General features: G+C 45.5%; 1 protein-coding gene across 1 annotated transcript in view; it reads right to left on the bottom strand.

Annotated features, from left to right (window-relative positions):
• col14a1b (collagen, type XIV, alpha 1b) overlaps positions 1-15,818 on the bottom strand; it is a 103,139-nt gene that overhangs the window by 81,592 nt on the left and 5,729 nt on the right. The window contains 3 exon segments of the mRNA XM_026300943.1: positions 8,513-8,599; positions 9,791-9,934; positions 15,041-15,157. Coding sequence (XP_026156728.1) covers positions 8,513-8,599; positions 9,791-9,934; positions 15,041-15,157 — 348 coding nt within the window.

The raw sequence follows: 15,818 nt of genomic DNA, 5'->3' as shown, positions 1-15,818 counted from the left end.
AGAGTCACCAATCAACCTGACATACATGTTTTTGGACTGTGGGAGGAAACCAGAGTACCTGGAGAAAACCCACACAAGCACAGGGAGAACATGCAGACTCCACACAGAAAGGTCCCTGATGGGTTTCAAACCAGGAACCTTCTTGCTGTGAGGCAACACTGCTAACCACTAACCCACTGTGCTGCCCTGTTGATCCAGTCATCACTGTCAAATCAACATGTTAGAAAACACAAATCTGTGTGTAGCTTCTGAGCAGGCCCAGAGGCTCAGCTGGTCTCAGACAGTCGCCCAAGTAGAAACACACCAGGACCCAGTTTCAGCAAAAGAAAGACTGTCACACACACACACGCACACACACACACACACACACACACACACACACACACACAGAGGCTTGCCTTGGCTCAGTGTCCCTGAGCGTGTTAATGACAGTGACCACAGCTCGTCCTGTTTGCAGCAGCTCCAACCTTCAGCAGCAGGGTACAAATCTACACCCTCCGAACTGTCTTCTTCTCCTGTTTCCAATCAGACTACATCAGTGTGAGATGTTTGCACGCTGCCTTTATGCTATAAACCTGCCCTGTTCCTTCCCTCTGTAGAACCTGCCTCCCTTCATTTTTCTCTCAGACCTAAATGAGGTTGTCACAGTGTCAAACAGAAGGTGATGGAGTTTCAGCTGCACTGAAGCTGCCGCACGACGCCTGCATTACTGAGCTGCCTCCCTCTCTCTGCTGCTCTCCCTTTCCAATTTCACTAAATCAACACCTCTTGTCCTCACGGGCCTCGCGGCGCCCTGCACAGGTGACTTATGGGCTCATCGTTCATCGTTATTGGCGGTGCAGCAGATTGGCATCACGTTGAGTCGCTGTTTGTAAAATGCTGATGTGTCAGTCACTGAAGGCCAGTGTGTGTGTGTGTGTGTGTGTGTGTGTGTGTGTGTGTGTGTGTGTGTGTGTGTGTGTGTGTGTTCAGCAGCTCGGGCCTCGTTTATGTCTCATCCACACAGAGTTTTACAGCTACATCATGTGATGACTGCGTAGTCAAACCCAGGCACAACATCAACCTGCATCAAGCACCGATCAGGCTTAATAAACTGTTTTATTACACTGGACCAGATGTGACCTTTGACCCCTGTTAGCAGCTTCACCCTGCACATCCAAAACTGAACATTGTTTATTCACATTTCCAAAGATAAACTATCGTAAGTCGTGATGACGCAAACACATGTTTAGTGTTTGTATCACTCAGATGTTTCTATATCTAATCAGGACAGGTCAAAGTTCACCTGCCATCCAGGTAACTCAAACCTCGATACGTCTATAAAGTCTCCTGACTCTTCTATAAAGATCCATTAATGTCAGAAACAAGACTCTGCGTAGTTTTTGTCTGAGTTTACTCCAAAGATGAATTTCACCGCCTTATCGTGGAAAACACAGCTGATTTTAACAAAATACATGAAAATGATTTTGTAAAATAAATGTTGTTTATATTCCTCAGACAACTTATCAGACGACATCCAGCCCCGCACAGTCACAGCCAAGTTACCCATCTTCATGTGACGGAAATTCCCAGTAAACAAATATCTCTCTACATGTCAACATTTGGCTGAACAAGCAGCAAAGCAAATCGATCCTGCAGCCTGTCACCATGTGTACAGCACCACACTGTGCACACAGGCAGGGAGGAAACATCAACGTGTCCAAGTATTGACATATGCAGCAGCGCAGATCCACATCTTGACTGTCCTTCTGCAGCTGAACGTCGCCACAGTCCAACCACCGTTCACCGTTCAGCCCGACGTTCCCTCGCAACACAGGAATGAAGAGTCCAAGTGAAAAGATGAGGCTGGAGACCCAGCTGAGGACACCACTGAAATGTGTTATTCCTCTGAACCAGGCCTTTATTGACATCTCGCTTGAGTCATTAACAAGCTTGTGCTCACTGTACAATGTTCTTCCTGTTTCCATACGTTGCATCATATTTCTGGTTCCTAACCAAATTCTTGCCTAAGAGTGAGGAGACAGAGGAGTGTCAGAGACTGGATGATCCCACATCGGTTCCGTCAGGTGGTCCCAGTCCACATCCAGGCTTGAAAAACAGTTTTCATACCTCCCAGACTGAAAGCCAAAATGAACCGTTTGACTGAGCTTCTCCTCTCAGACAAACACCTCTGAGGTGATTTCATTATTCCCACCTGTCTCTCTCCTGGCACCGTCTAATTATCGCAGCCCAAACAAATGATGCAGGAATTAGACCTCAGTAAGAGGGTCATGTCCTGTCATGTGCACGTTCCCCTCAGTTTCACTACGGCGGACTGCAGGTTCAGCAAGGTGCGGACTGACAAAACAAAGCAGTGATGTAAGTCAGAGACAAATATAAAAACAGCATGTGATAATTCAGATGGATTAGCGAACCAGGCCCTGGAATCATCTGGAGTCCAGTTGGACAAGGTAGCACACCGGGGTAAAGGGGTGATAAAGTAAAGACCGAGCTCAGTATATTTTTTATATGTTACACAAGCAAGTCAACACCTGCCTGCTGTTCTGCTGCCAAGAGCTAAAAGTAACTGAGACACAGTGGAAATCAGTGCAGGCTGAACAATGCTACACACTCATGCAGCTTCTTGTTGGAGCAGCGACACAGAACAAACTGTAAAATAAATCCTGTGTTCAAAGACTCTTTCCTGGCACTGATACTGTTGACTGTGAGTGTCCAGATACACGATTGTAACAAACACCATATATTGTTTTTGACTCTCTGGTTATTCTCTCTAAATCCCACACAGACAGAACCACATGCTGCTGCACTAACTTCTAACATGCAAGCAGCCGAGATGGTCGAGTGATTTTTTTTTCTGATTAGAAAACGTCTGGAGCTGGTTTTTGGAAACAGACGGGCCTCCCATTGTTGGTGAGGAAGAACCATGTGAGCCAGGTCAGCGCTGTGGCTCCCTGCTGGGTTTTTAATAGTTTTTGGACCACAATGGAGGTCTACGGCACAGACCCATAAGCTGAACCAGGTTCACTGGTGCCGTCGGTCTCAATACCAAACGCAGAAAATCAAACTCTTCCATCCCAGAATGATGCATCAGTCAAACCTTAGCAAAAGACCCAACAACCATCCCAAACAACACAGCTCCCACACAGTAAATGCTGCCATGGAAACCAGCCGGAGTCACACTTTTTATCTCTCCTTCAAACAAACCATCCAGGTGTTCATCTGTGTTCATAGTAGAAGAACAGCAGCCTGGCAGCCTGGATGTGGGGGAGAGCAGGAACACGCTCTAAAAATAAAGCCCCTGTGACATCTGTGAAGTCTTCTGTTGGTTCTTACATTCATGAGGGTCCACATCCAATGTTTAGTTATTACGCTCAGTTAGTTACACTCTGCTCTCTACAATAAACTGACCAACACATTGTCATGGACCCCAAAAGCCAAAGCAGGTCCAGCTGCTGGCTGTGTGCAGACTTTCACACTGTTACAATGAATTAGACACTTGTCACTAACTACAGACGATGAGTTAAATAAATAGGATTTAAATAACACATTACACACACTGCACATCTGTATCTGGCCTGGTCTCTGACACTAAAGTGAAATCCAGCTCCTGAAGCAAAGTGTCTTGTTTTGACACAGGATCTGACGGGAGGAGCGTCAACGCAGAAATGTGGCCTGACTTATGTTACAGGTGGCACAGGTGAGTCATCGGGAGGGAACCTCCCATTACAGATGTTTCACAGCAAAAAAACATCCCAGCAGGGCGGTCTGTGATCAACAGGCGCTGCTAGATTGGCGACAGCTAATCAGCAGTTGTGTTCACCCTCATCATTTGAAATGTGGACACCAAAAACCACATGAGCAGGTCTGAAATGTTCCCTGCACCACATGAAGACTTCACGTCATAAAACAGCGAGAGACATGTTGGATGATTTTTAGGTTCCTTCTCTCTCTCTTGTCATTTGTGATGCCTGAACTATGACATCAACACATTTCCTGTACTGCTTAGTCCAGGTCAGGTCAGGTCACCGGGGGGGGGGGGGGGGGGGGGGGGGTCCTCTCAGTCAGAACATCTGTAATCTCAACATCTGCTCTCGAGTCCCAACAGGATAAAAACGACTATCAAAGATCTTTAATGAATTGAATGAATAACTTTTCAAACAGCTGCAGAGGCAAAGCAAACAATCACATTCACCTGAATGGATCACAAATGTAAACAGCACAGGGGTTACCCACAAAGCTTTGCTGTGTTTAGCTGTATTTTCATGACAACTATGAGTCCTCTGAGTATATGGATGGATGAGCGGGTCGTGCTCCAGGTGCTGATTGATAACGTAAATAAACTGCGTTAAATTCCAAATTACAGCTGCCATGTTCTCGAACATTAGAGGATCGATGCTGAATCAGAGGGCTCCTCACAACCTGCAAGTATCCAGGTGAAAAAACCAGACACACACAACCCAACAACAACAGCAGCAGCAGCAGCAGCAGCAGCAGCAGCAGCAGCAGCAGCAGACAAACAAGCAGCCAAGGATTCAGACTGACAGGCAGGCAGCTGTTAAAGGTCTGATCAGCGTGGCAGCAGCCCAAGACCAGGCCTGTGAGGCTATAGCTGTGGTATTCTGCAAGTGTGGGCAAGGACCCCACTCAGCTATGAGCACGAAAGGTGAAGCTGCAGGAAGAGAGAGGGAAGGTGCAGAAACGCGGCTGAGACTGGGCTGAGAGTGAAAATTGAAAGACAAAGAAAAAAAAAGGTGAGGAGAGAAGTGAGAGTCTTCTCACACAACTTACATTTAAACGCATCTTTTTGGTAAAAAAATTCACCACTTCTATTAAAATTTGATCATATCATGGTCCCAGCAGGTAGAAGATAAAAATAGGTAACAAAGCTCACACATTTCAAACTGCTGAACGTCACATAAACTGCTTCCAGAAACCGGATCCAGCTCGCTCTACAGGGCTGAGATAAACTGCTAAATCAACAGATAAATAAATGGGAAAGGTTTTCTCCTCGTGTTCTCGGTGTTCCAACATGTTCAGGCATCAAAAATGACAAAAGAGAGAAGGAACTTCTGCATATCGATGTAAAAATCATCCCACGTAACAGACAGACCATTTTATTCTAAGATGGAACAAACATGCGGTGCAAATGGTTCAGTACTGAGGAAAAGAAAACAAGATCAGCAGCTAAAAATAACCACAAAATCAACAGCTACACAAACATCAGACACATGATTCCAGCTTTTAGTGTTTACAGTCAGAAACAGGACCCACCTTCACTGAGCATCTGAACAGAAAAGCTGATCAAACCTCCTCACTTTGCTAATTTATTCATTTATTTGTCACTTTGACTGAAAAAGACGTGAACGACGAGGGCGACTCGTGGAACAGCTGCGGTTTATTCATCGTTTCCACTGTTCTTTCCCTCCGGATTGTCTTTGTGCAGGAAACACGACGCACAAATAAACTGGCCCTGCCTGGTATCAGGTGAATTTCAGCACAGTCCTAAAATCCGATCCTTCTCTCTGAGCCCTGCAGCTCTAGGTTGTGATGGGACTGGTCCTGATCACACTTGGAAACATAAGGTTTCTCTGGGTTCATCACACAGCAGACTTGGCTCATGTCATTGAACTTGTTTTAAACGTCTCATCTGCTCTTCATGTCTTGCTAAAACACAAACCACATTTGAATTCAGTTGGACCCGAGTCCATAAACGAATCCAGTTTTCCCCTCGTTTCTTTAACCTCATCTGAATTTTTCCAACAGCTTCTGACACTTTGGCCGAGCGATGAGTCTCCACGCACCACGGGATCTTTGACAAACATCACCAACTGTTACTATGTTGGTCCCAGTCAGACCTCGCGCTCCCTCTCCCACTAATGGCCTGCCTCCTCCAGTGACAGCTTCTGCTGCTGGACTTCTTTAGGCTGTAGGAATAAATCTGGTCACCGACAGCTTGAGAAAGTTTTGGCAGTAAGAGACAGATTGTACAGAAAAGCTCGATATAGAACTTCTCTACCTACGTTACTGCAAGACTCCCATCATCCCTCGCTGCTTATAGAACAGGCCTATACTTTAAAACTGACGCTATGGAAGAAAACCCTCAATTACCTCTGGGAATGCAGCTTCTACCGTAAGAAATGAAACGATGTGGATCTCAGTGATGCCCCTTTATTTTAAATGCTGCGTACACTTCGTTTGGCTTATGTTTGTGGAACTGAACGTTTACAAAATGAACTCATTAGACTGTTAGACAGGCAAAGATCCATGAACGAGAAACTCATGAACGCCAAGGCTCGGTAGCAAACTTGCAACACCCGAGGAGAACTAATGAGGCAGAAAAAGAACTTTTATGGAAGTCCTGGCTGTAATTATCTCAGTGTTTTGGATCAGATCCCTCTGGACTCGCCTCCTCTTCCCCTCCCTCTCGCCGCTTTGACTCGTCTTGTGCGACAAGTGCAAACACAGCCGGCAAAGTTTCGCACCCATTTTTAAACATCTGCCGAGGCGTAAGCGTTCTCACAGAGAGCGGCTGACATCAGACCTGTCACATTTGCAAAAGTGTCGTTGCACAGAAGCAGCTGTCCTCCGTTCTGCTAATTGATGATGCTTCAAAACGTCCCTTGTTACAGGAATCTAAAAGTTCCCCTCTTTCTCTGCACATAAGGGAAGGATGAGATGCTTTTTCTAATTAACGTGCTTCAATGTGATTCAATCCAAGCTCCAAAACACACACGGCCCCTGCCCTTGGTCCCGATTGGCTCTTTTTACCAGAGCGCCACTAAAAACACGTCCAGCCCGGTTGCAGCATTTGATCAGATTTAAGTTTTAACATTAAACATCAATGTTTTGTTCCTGAACCACAAACTAATGAATGTTTGATTCTCTGGAAACTCAAAACATATTTCACTTCCCGCAAAAGCCTCTAATATAATCTCATCTAATCTGATGCAGCCACAATCCAACAGCAACAAAACCTCACGACTGGACTCAAATGACCCCAGAGTGATTTCACACTCACACACACACACACACACACACACAGAGGTTTGTAAAGTTTCTGCCAAAGCTCCGGTTTCTTCAGTCCAGGTCTGGGGCTGCGGATTCTGGCTGTGACTACATGGGAACACAGAAACAAGTTCAGTTCTTCTGCAGATAAATATTTTTTCTGGCTCTTTCATCGTGCAGAGACTTTAAAGATGTAAATCTGCTGCAATAAGCTTTGAGCTGCAGGCAGGTAAAGAGGAAATGAATCAGGTGAGGCTGATTGAGATGCACCGAGAAAGAACATTTAGACGTCCTGAAAGAAAAGCCGACTCAACCTGTCAGGTTTTTATCCCGTTGTGAGGATTTTGAGAGAAGAAGCTGTAATTTGATTTTGAAACAGGCGTCTGCCACAACTCCCATCTGCACCATCATCGCTCCTCCATCTCAAGGCTCCAAAACACAACAACACTCACACGAAGGGACACGTCACATTTTCAGAGCTGCAAAGGAACACAGCACAAAGCACACGCAGGTAAACAACCCTGTTGTCGCTGCAAAGAAATGTCCAACAACAACAACAAGGTTTTATTGAATTCTTTGAGTGTTAATGGAATCCAGAATATGATCGTAGCTGCCATTCAGCTCCCGTTTCCAATATTCTATCAACAAAATGACCAGAATAAATAAATAAAAACCTTTTAGCCCTTAAAGGAAAAACATTTCATCTTCCTTTAGGTAGAAACGTGAACCATGATAGAAGTAACTGTGCATCCTGTTTGTCCTCTTACCTTCGTTTCCTGTGTTTTCCATCTGATTGTGCAACTCAGCCTGCAGCACCTACAATCACTTTCAGACTGAATGGGCTTATTTACCACGTTCCTGTCTCGTCTTCATTTCCTGATTGTTGTTCTCTCAAATTCCCTTTTTCCACACGATCTCATTTCCTTCCCTTCCATTTTCTCAGGCTCGCTGATAACGACCATGCAGGTGCAGAAATATTACTCTCACCGGGCGTCTTCCTTCTTCACATTCACAAAGATCAGGTGTTTCCAGAAAGGACACGCTGTCCTCACAGGTGAATTGGACCCTCAGTGACAGTGAGAGAAACTCTGAGGCCTCTTCAGCTTCTACTCACCTGCTTTTCCTGCAGCCCTGCTCCTTTTTCTTCCTTGGTTGAAATATCAATTTGAGAAAGGTCATGGTATTAAAAGTGGCAGCTTGTTTTCTTCACAAAAAGAGAAGGTGTCTGCACTGGAGGGAAGTCCACGGTGCTGTCTTCTCCAATTTGTAAAAAAATCTGTTCTTGGTTACAGAACATTTTTCTTACTTTCCTATCTACAGTTCTTGAAGAATGACAGCTCGTCTTCCAGCGGTGACATTTCAAAGAGGATCTGCCTCTGCTCTCGTTAGACAGGAGAGGTCTTGAAACCAGAAGGCCGGAGGCGTCCGTCCGTCGGGAGCCTCCGTTTTTTCCATCCCGGTTTCTGTTCGCCTGCTTTGCCTCCTGCTACCCTGCTGAGGATCTTACCTTCTGAGATCTCATTGTTCCCCCCAGTGTCTCCGCTGTCTTTTCTCCTCTGGAACTCAACCACCTGATCGGCTGATCGCTGAGCTGCTGGAACGAGGAGACAGAACACAACAATCTGCATTAATAAGCGGCGACAGTGAATGAAACATTGACCGGTCAGTGTTTTAAAAAGGAGAATGACAGCGGGACATCTGTCCTTCAGTCAGTGCAGAGTAAAGAGCAGCAGCAAACCTCAGCTGTTTCAATGTCAGGTATTAGATTTCATGAGTGTTGCTGCAGTGTGCACCGACAAAGCATTTGGCGCCACAGGAGACTGTAAACACATCATGGCATTTCTTTAGCTGTGTAATATTCTCATTGCTGAGTCAAAGGGCTTCTCCGCCTCAACGTGGATCCAGGATCCTGTTTAAAAGCCGTATTTCTGTCTCGGTATGAGAAGTGAATATCAGCAGGTTGCTGAGCGGCAGTGACTGTAAACCCCTCGGTGTGGTTCTGCGTTCAGACCCACAGTGGCGAGCAGAGGTGTGCCTGTCCTGCAGCAGCATCAGGGAACATCAGGACCAGGCAGAACCCACAAACAAGAGACCTGACCCTAAATCAGGTGTGTTGCTGTGGCTCCCTCTGCCACTTCAAACTTTAATGCTACTCTGCCAATCACAGCTGATGGAAAAGCCCCTGCTGTGACATCACTGATTGGAGCAGGAAGTGTAGCTCGGTGTCACGTGACGCATTTAAAACGGCGTCTGTAAAACACACCAGAACGAATCAGTGTGGGACCATTTCTGACAAAAATCATCAGACTGGGTTTTTATGTCAACACAGACGGAAATCTGTTATGTCTGTTATTGACTGACTACACCCTGAGCCAAGTGTCTGTTTGAGGCAAATATTTAAGTCCAAGTCTTCACCCACTGTAACAAAAGAACAACAGACGGGAGCTGATGTTGTTTTGAGGCACGTCAATACCAGGAAAATCCGATAACATGAGGAAGTAAACTCCGCGAGGCTTTATTGGCGGTCGAACACAAAAACTAAACGTGAGCAACAAACTAATAGTCGAACCAAACTGGCAGGAGAAAAAGTCCAGAAGAAAAACACTGACAGGTGGAAACAAAAGAGCTGAATATAAATTAAAGATAATGAGCTCAGGAAAGTAAATAAATGAACTAAACAGGAAGTGGCGACAAAATAAAACTAACATTTTCTAAATGATTTTCTGATCAGCAGCATGTGTGATTCAACAAATGTTTATATTTTCAACTTTGTGACTCAGCTCACCTGCATGTTTGGCCTGGAGAGGTCTGCTCTCCCGGCCCCGACTGACCGCAAAGATCCTGAAGTTGTATTCTTTGGAGGGGTCAAAGTCCTCGATGAGCAGCTTGGCTTCCTGCTTCGATACCAGAACCTCCTTCTGCCGTCCGTCTGTTCAGGGTGAGAGCAGGACACACAGTCAGCAGCAAAACGCACCGGATCAAAATCCTGGTCTCACAAAGGAACCAAGAGCCATTTAATTCTGAGTTAAAGGGGCAGCACATAGCGAGGCCCCTGCTTTAAACAGTGCTCTGGTTTGTGTGGAGACGATGAAATACACTAAAAAAAAAACATGTTCGGCTGCAGGAATTTATGGGCCTGAAGTTTAGTGAAGGCGTAAACAGTCCACAGTGGTTCGCAGTAGCTCTGGTTAGAAAGGAGCCAACGCAGGAACCTGACGGATGATTTATTTATTTATTTTAAACACAGAACCAAACCACCGCTGGATTCATCCTGTTATAACTGACTGGAAAGTGCCGCATTCATCATTTCTCTGCTGTCACAGCACTGCGGTAATCACCGTGTAATTACCTTCACATAAACTCAGCCCAGCACCTGTTGGTGCAGCAGCAGACAACATCTGCAGAGCTCAGGGGAAGAGTCCAGGCTCCGAGCGAACCTCTTCTCCCCGAAGGAGCAATTAAATCTGAGGACTGACCTGCTTTTGTCCTCAACTACTGGGGGTCAAGTGTTACAGGCTTGTTATAGAGGAATATCAGTCAGAGACACTACACACTGAACTGCACATGAACTCTCAGGCAGGTGTGATGAGGATGGATGAGCAGGAGGGAGGGAGGGAGAGTGGGAGGAAGGAAGGAAGGAAGGAAGGAAGGAAGCAGAGGCAGAAGGTGATTTTTAAAGAAATACATGAAAACCAAAAAAAAAAAAAAAGGAAGGAGAAACTGCCAAATGGGAGACTTTTTTTAGTTTTCAGTTACATTTTGCCCACAGGCAACTTTCTAAAACCCACCAAGATGATTTTCTTCCACAACTCCCATAAAAATAGGTGAGTGAAATATCACTGTGCCAGATCAATATATAGTATATAGAATACAGACAAACATGTAGGTGCAAACACTCACAGTACTGCATGTGATTTAGTACCTTAATTAAACTGGAAAGGTAACAGGCTCAGAATAAAAGACTTTCCAACCCAGGTCTTTAACAGGACACAAGGTGGCGTCACGTTCAGGGACACGTCAACATATGGTCAGAGGGAGTAGATGAGATTGTTCTAAATGTCCTCTAACTGCAGGAAACAGTGAATAAGGACGTCTTCCAGTGCAGCCCTGTGTCTTCCTCTTGACCAGAGACCAGCTGTAATGGACCATCTTTGGATTTTCTGCTGATCACTGAGGCAGGTTTTAGTCCTCGTGGTGTCCAGGTTGGAGTTTTGCTCACAGGTCACACAGAGGACAGTACCAGAGTCTCCCTCAAAGTAAAGCTGGTCCTGAGGGGCTAATTTATGAGGCTCGTTTTCTAAATCCTTGATATTTAAGTTAATGAAAGTCGGAGCTCAGTGTCTCGTTTAAAGACACTTCAGCAAAGTAAGTGTCTGATGAAGGAGCTTGGTGTGGTGGAGAACCACCAGACTACACATGGGTTCACTTCTGTTCCAAATATCACGGCACTGTGTATGTGCCCACTGCACCAAAGGCACGCAGCACAAATTCACTTTATTGAAGGAGCTGAGGGAAAAACAAATAAGAGGAAACACTAAAACAGGAATATGAGCAGAAAACTAATAAGGAGCATAAAATCAAATCTAAAAACAGTCCATCAAATAAAAGACACATAGTCATGATATATCTCTAATGCTGCCAAATAATGTGCTGTGCTGTCGCCTGAGCAGACGCTCTGGCAGAAGTCGGCGGTCTGCAGACTGAGAAGCGTAGGTTTCAGCTTCCTGGCGCTGACGGAGTCTGTCATGTCCACAGATATTGAATTAGAAGCCCAGGATCGCCAGAGTAACAAATGCAAATGAGTTTAACAGTTTGATGAAAAAGGGAAAAGTGCTTATTCCTGCTTAGCTTTTTGTCTGATTAAATTCAATTTGTCATTTTGTCTTGTGCTCAGTTTTTGACTTTTGCTGTTGCTACACAACAAATATCCCAAGCTGGGATCAATAAATCTTCTTAAAGTGTCAGATCCTCCGTCTGAAATGACTGATTCAGATATTTAATCTCCACCATCTGCTCCTATGAACAGACTGACAATGAGCTTCTTTAATTCATATATAACAAGAATATCTTCTCTAAATCCGACGTGTTCCAGACATAATGACTGAGAATCACTCTGCATTCGCATTTTAGAAGCTGAAGCTGGAACGTTCTGTCTGCACAGGATCTGTTTCAAACTCAGTGAAACCGTCCAACTGAGCTCTACAAAAAAAAATCCCTGCTGTTTAAGGAAATTAACTACTGCCGCTCCGCTGCTTCTCTCCCTTCATTACACTCAGAGCGATACCAGCCCACAGCGAAAAGATGATGGTCCCCGTCACTCACCTCCTCACGGGGCCCAGGAGGCGCACAGCCGTCGCCGCCTTTACTCTTTCAATCTGGTTTTTTCCCTGCCTTTCTTCCAGACTGCCCACAGGCAGCGTGCAGCACAGCGAGCTGTGTGGGCACGTCTCAGAAACCGGGCCATGGAGCTGTGACGGAAATGTCAATGTCTCTAAGAAAATAAAGAGGATGTCGGACCACAGCTGGTAAAGTATATGCACCATGTGACACAACGGTTTATCTGTTTTCTGACACATCACACACTGACGCGGGTCTTCAACTTAGCCACCACAACATAAGCCCTGAGAACATCCACTGACAGGAGCTGCAGATGCTTTAGCTTTTATTTATTTACTCCCTCTGCTGCTCCATCCTTCATCCTGCCCTGCCTCTCCCCTCTCCCTCTCCCTCCCTCCATCTGTCCGACATGGCCGCCTGTTTTTACTGCATGTTACGTGACATTTCTCCCCATTACTACTAAGGCATCACTAACAATACATCAATACATCATCTGTTTGTCAGTGTCCCATGTAGAGATTTGGCAGTAACGTGCCTCGTACTAAAGGAGACTGATCTGTTCACACACTCAAAGTAACAAAATGTTGGAGCTCGTTGACTCCTGATGTGTTTCAGGGCAGATACATTCAAAGTGGGAGCCATTCAGACTTTGTGGGAAGAATAAAGACTTTGCACTGACTCTGCTTGAACGGATCTTTGCAAAGGTCACTGATGGTACCAGCAAATAGCCACCGACGCTGCAACCTAATTATGATTTCCTAATGAATTTGAATGCACCTCTGTAATAATGAGGTAGAAGTAAAAGTCTAAGACCAGGACCAGGACTCCTACTGGTCCTCACACTTTAATCTGGACCCTTTTTAACCGTCCCATAACCCAAATACAAATACATACAGCTCCACCATCTCCCAGTGCAATAAAACAGCTGTGTGCACCCTGATGTCCTGCTCAGCGGGACACAAAGGACGGACATGGGAAGACTTTATGGTCCCAAACCCAGTCTGTGTGGTGCGAACTGATCCACTGTACTGACGACCAGGACATGGTGACATCTGAACGAGCGCCCCGTGTCTGTGCATCTGTTTTTCACTGGCTGCAATAAAAACACGGTAAAACTACGACCATGACAACAACACACTCAAAAACGTACACACACACATTTCATCACCTTTATTTCTCAGCTTTAACCGCAGGAACCTGAAACCAGCCTGAGTCATCAGGCTGAGGCTGAGCGGTGTCAAACCAGACAGCACAGCCATTAGAATAAAGACAAACAAATGTTGATGCAGATGAATAAATGTGATGACACTTGATGTTTAACACCCAGCACTAAAAATATTCACACGACTCACACGTCTACCCGACTGACCCGGACCGACAGAAGGGAAGTTAAAACCCGACACCAACTATTTGAACTGGGGGAGGTTTTGGTCTGATTACGCTCCAACAGGACAAAGACACATGGCCCTGGTTTCACTTTACTAACTAATCACATTCTGATATGGCACAAATTGATTTACAGCAGAAATATCTGCAGTTCAGCTTCACTCACTGCAATAACAACAAAACTTGGCCCCAGTTTTCAGGCTGATCATAATCACAGAGCAACGTACAAACCTAATGCATATCCCCCCTCAGTTTAGAACTATAATTACACTGTTTTTTCAGCGCAATAAAACCAACATGTTTGTTTCCAAGTGAAGAATCAAAGAGTAAAACGGCTCCAGCTAAATTCAAAACTGTCCTTTTGTCCTGGAATTTACACCAATTTATTAGGGACATCTGGCTAAAACGCACCAAGACGAGCCCTTCAAATAAATCCTATTTCAGGATGGTGAAGCCCCTCTCACCTGAAATTCCACCTGAGCTGGATCCAGTCAACCCTCCGAGGAGCTGATCTCCACGCTAACATGCTCAGCCTTGTCACAGCAGCAGCCAATGAGCCGAAGACTTTTCACAAACCTCTGGCAAAGCAGCATGTTGGAGCTTCGATCAATAAATCCAAAGGTGTCTGCTGCAATCAACCACAAGCAGCCCCAGTATCAGTGCGAGCAGATCCTGTGTGTGTGCTTACACCTGTTAGTCTCTGCAGAGTCAACTATGAACCAACATGTAGCTGAAACCCACACAGAAGCTTGGCTTCTTCAACTAGTGACTCCTCTGTGCATAGCTAGGATCTTTGTCCCAATTGCCACATACGTAAGAAGATTTCTGAACAGACGGTAAGTGGATGGACCTGTGGGAGCCTGTGTTCTGTTTGTCTGCACAACAAAAGCCTCACAGCACTCACCAGCCCTGAGGTAGCTGCTTCCAGCTGTGAGTACAGGCTGCAGATCCCCAGCCACACTTTCCCGGATCCATCAAGTTTAAACTACAAGGTCCAGCACCGATAAATCGTCGGAGAACCGAACACATCAGTCCTCTGCTCTTTGGCAGGAAAGCAGCAATGTGAAGTGCGAAGTTCACGTTTGCTAGGTTCCTTCTCAGCTCGTCCGACACAAACACGTCGGTCACAGTTTTCAAACGTGAGGAATATGAAACTGTGATGACTGTGATGAGGAATCACAGACCTAAAGGATTCGCAGTGAAAATCAAACCTACTCTGTGGCAGAAATGACCAGAACAAGCTGGAGAAAGGATCTGTGAGGACACCTTGGACCTGTTGGGTTCCTGTGCCTGTAATTTATGGGAAACTCACCTGGTTCTGTGGTGTAAATGACCTTGTAGCTCTCAAACTCTCCTTTCGGCTCTTTCCACAACACTTGCAGCTTGTTGGGGCTCAGGACTTTTGCACGAAATCTCCGAGGTGAAGAAACTGGACAGACACAAAATAAACCATTTCACACGATAACCATGGGTTTGAAACACGCTGTAAACATCATCCCTGTCATGCACCATCCAGACAGTTTTCTCTTCATGTGAGAAAACTCTGCTGCACTGATGCACATTAGTGGATCATTTGCACAACGATGGATGGAGTTCAGCCGGTGGGTGATCGGTTTTAAGGAGACTGATTATGTTCAGGATTGGAATCAGAAGAGTCTGGTTCTGTGTTAATACCGGCACACGATGTTGTGCTCAAGCACCAAAAATGTTTATTTGTCCCTAATTAGCTAAAGCATCACCGCTCAGGATGCAGCTTTCACAGAATCTGCTCTCCTTCCATCGGCCGAGCATCACAAACGCCTGCGTCTGAGCGACGCTCGACTGAACTCCCTCCAGACTTATGGCGGCGCACAGGCAGCCGCTCCATCTGTGCTGTTAAAGAGTTAGGAATAAAACAGAGGGGTGAGTTGTATCTCATCCAAGCAGGAGGATACACATCGGAAATTAGTTTGCACAGATGTTACATTAAAAAGCAAAGTCCCATTTTCCGTTTCTTCCTCATCCTCATCTTCCTCGTCTGTTGACAAGCCCACATTGTGCGATACGACAGGTTTTTGTGTGTTCCACTTACCGTCGGCATCAAAGCCTCT

Source organism: Mastacembelus armatus, chromosome 11 (genome assembly GCF_900324485.2).
Source record: "Mastacembelus armatus chromosome 11, fMasArm1.2, whole genome shotgun sequence".
Taxonomy (NCBI): domain Eukaryota; kingdom Metazoa; phylum Chordata; class Actinopteri; order Synbranchiformes; family Mastacembelidae; genus Mastacembelus; species Mastacembelus armatus.
The sequence above is the reverse complement of the archived record's forward strand: the minus strand, read 5'-3'. Positions and strand labels throughout refer to the sequence as shown.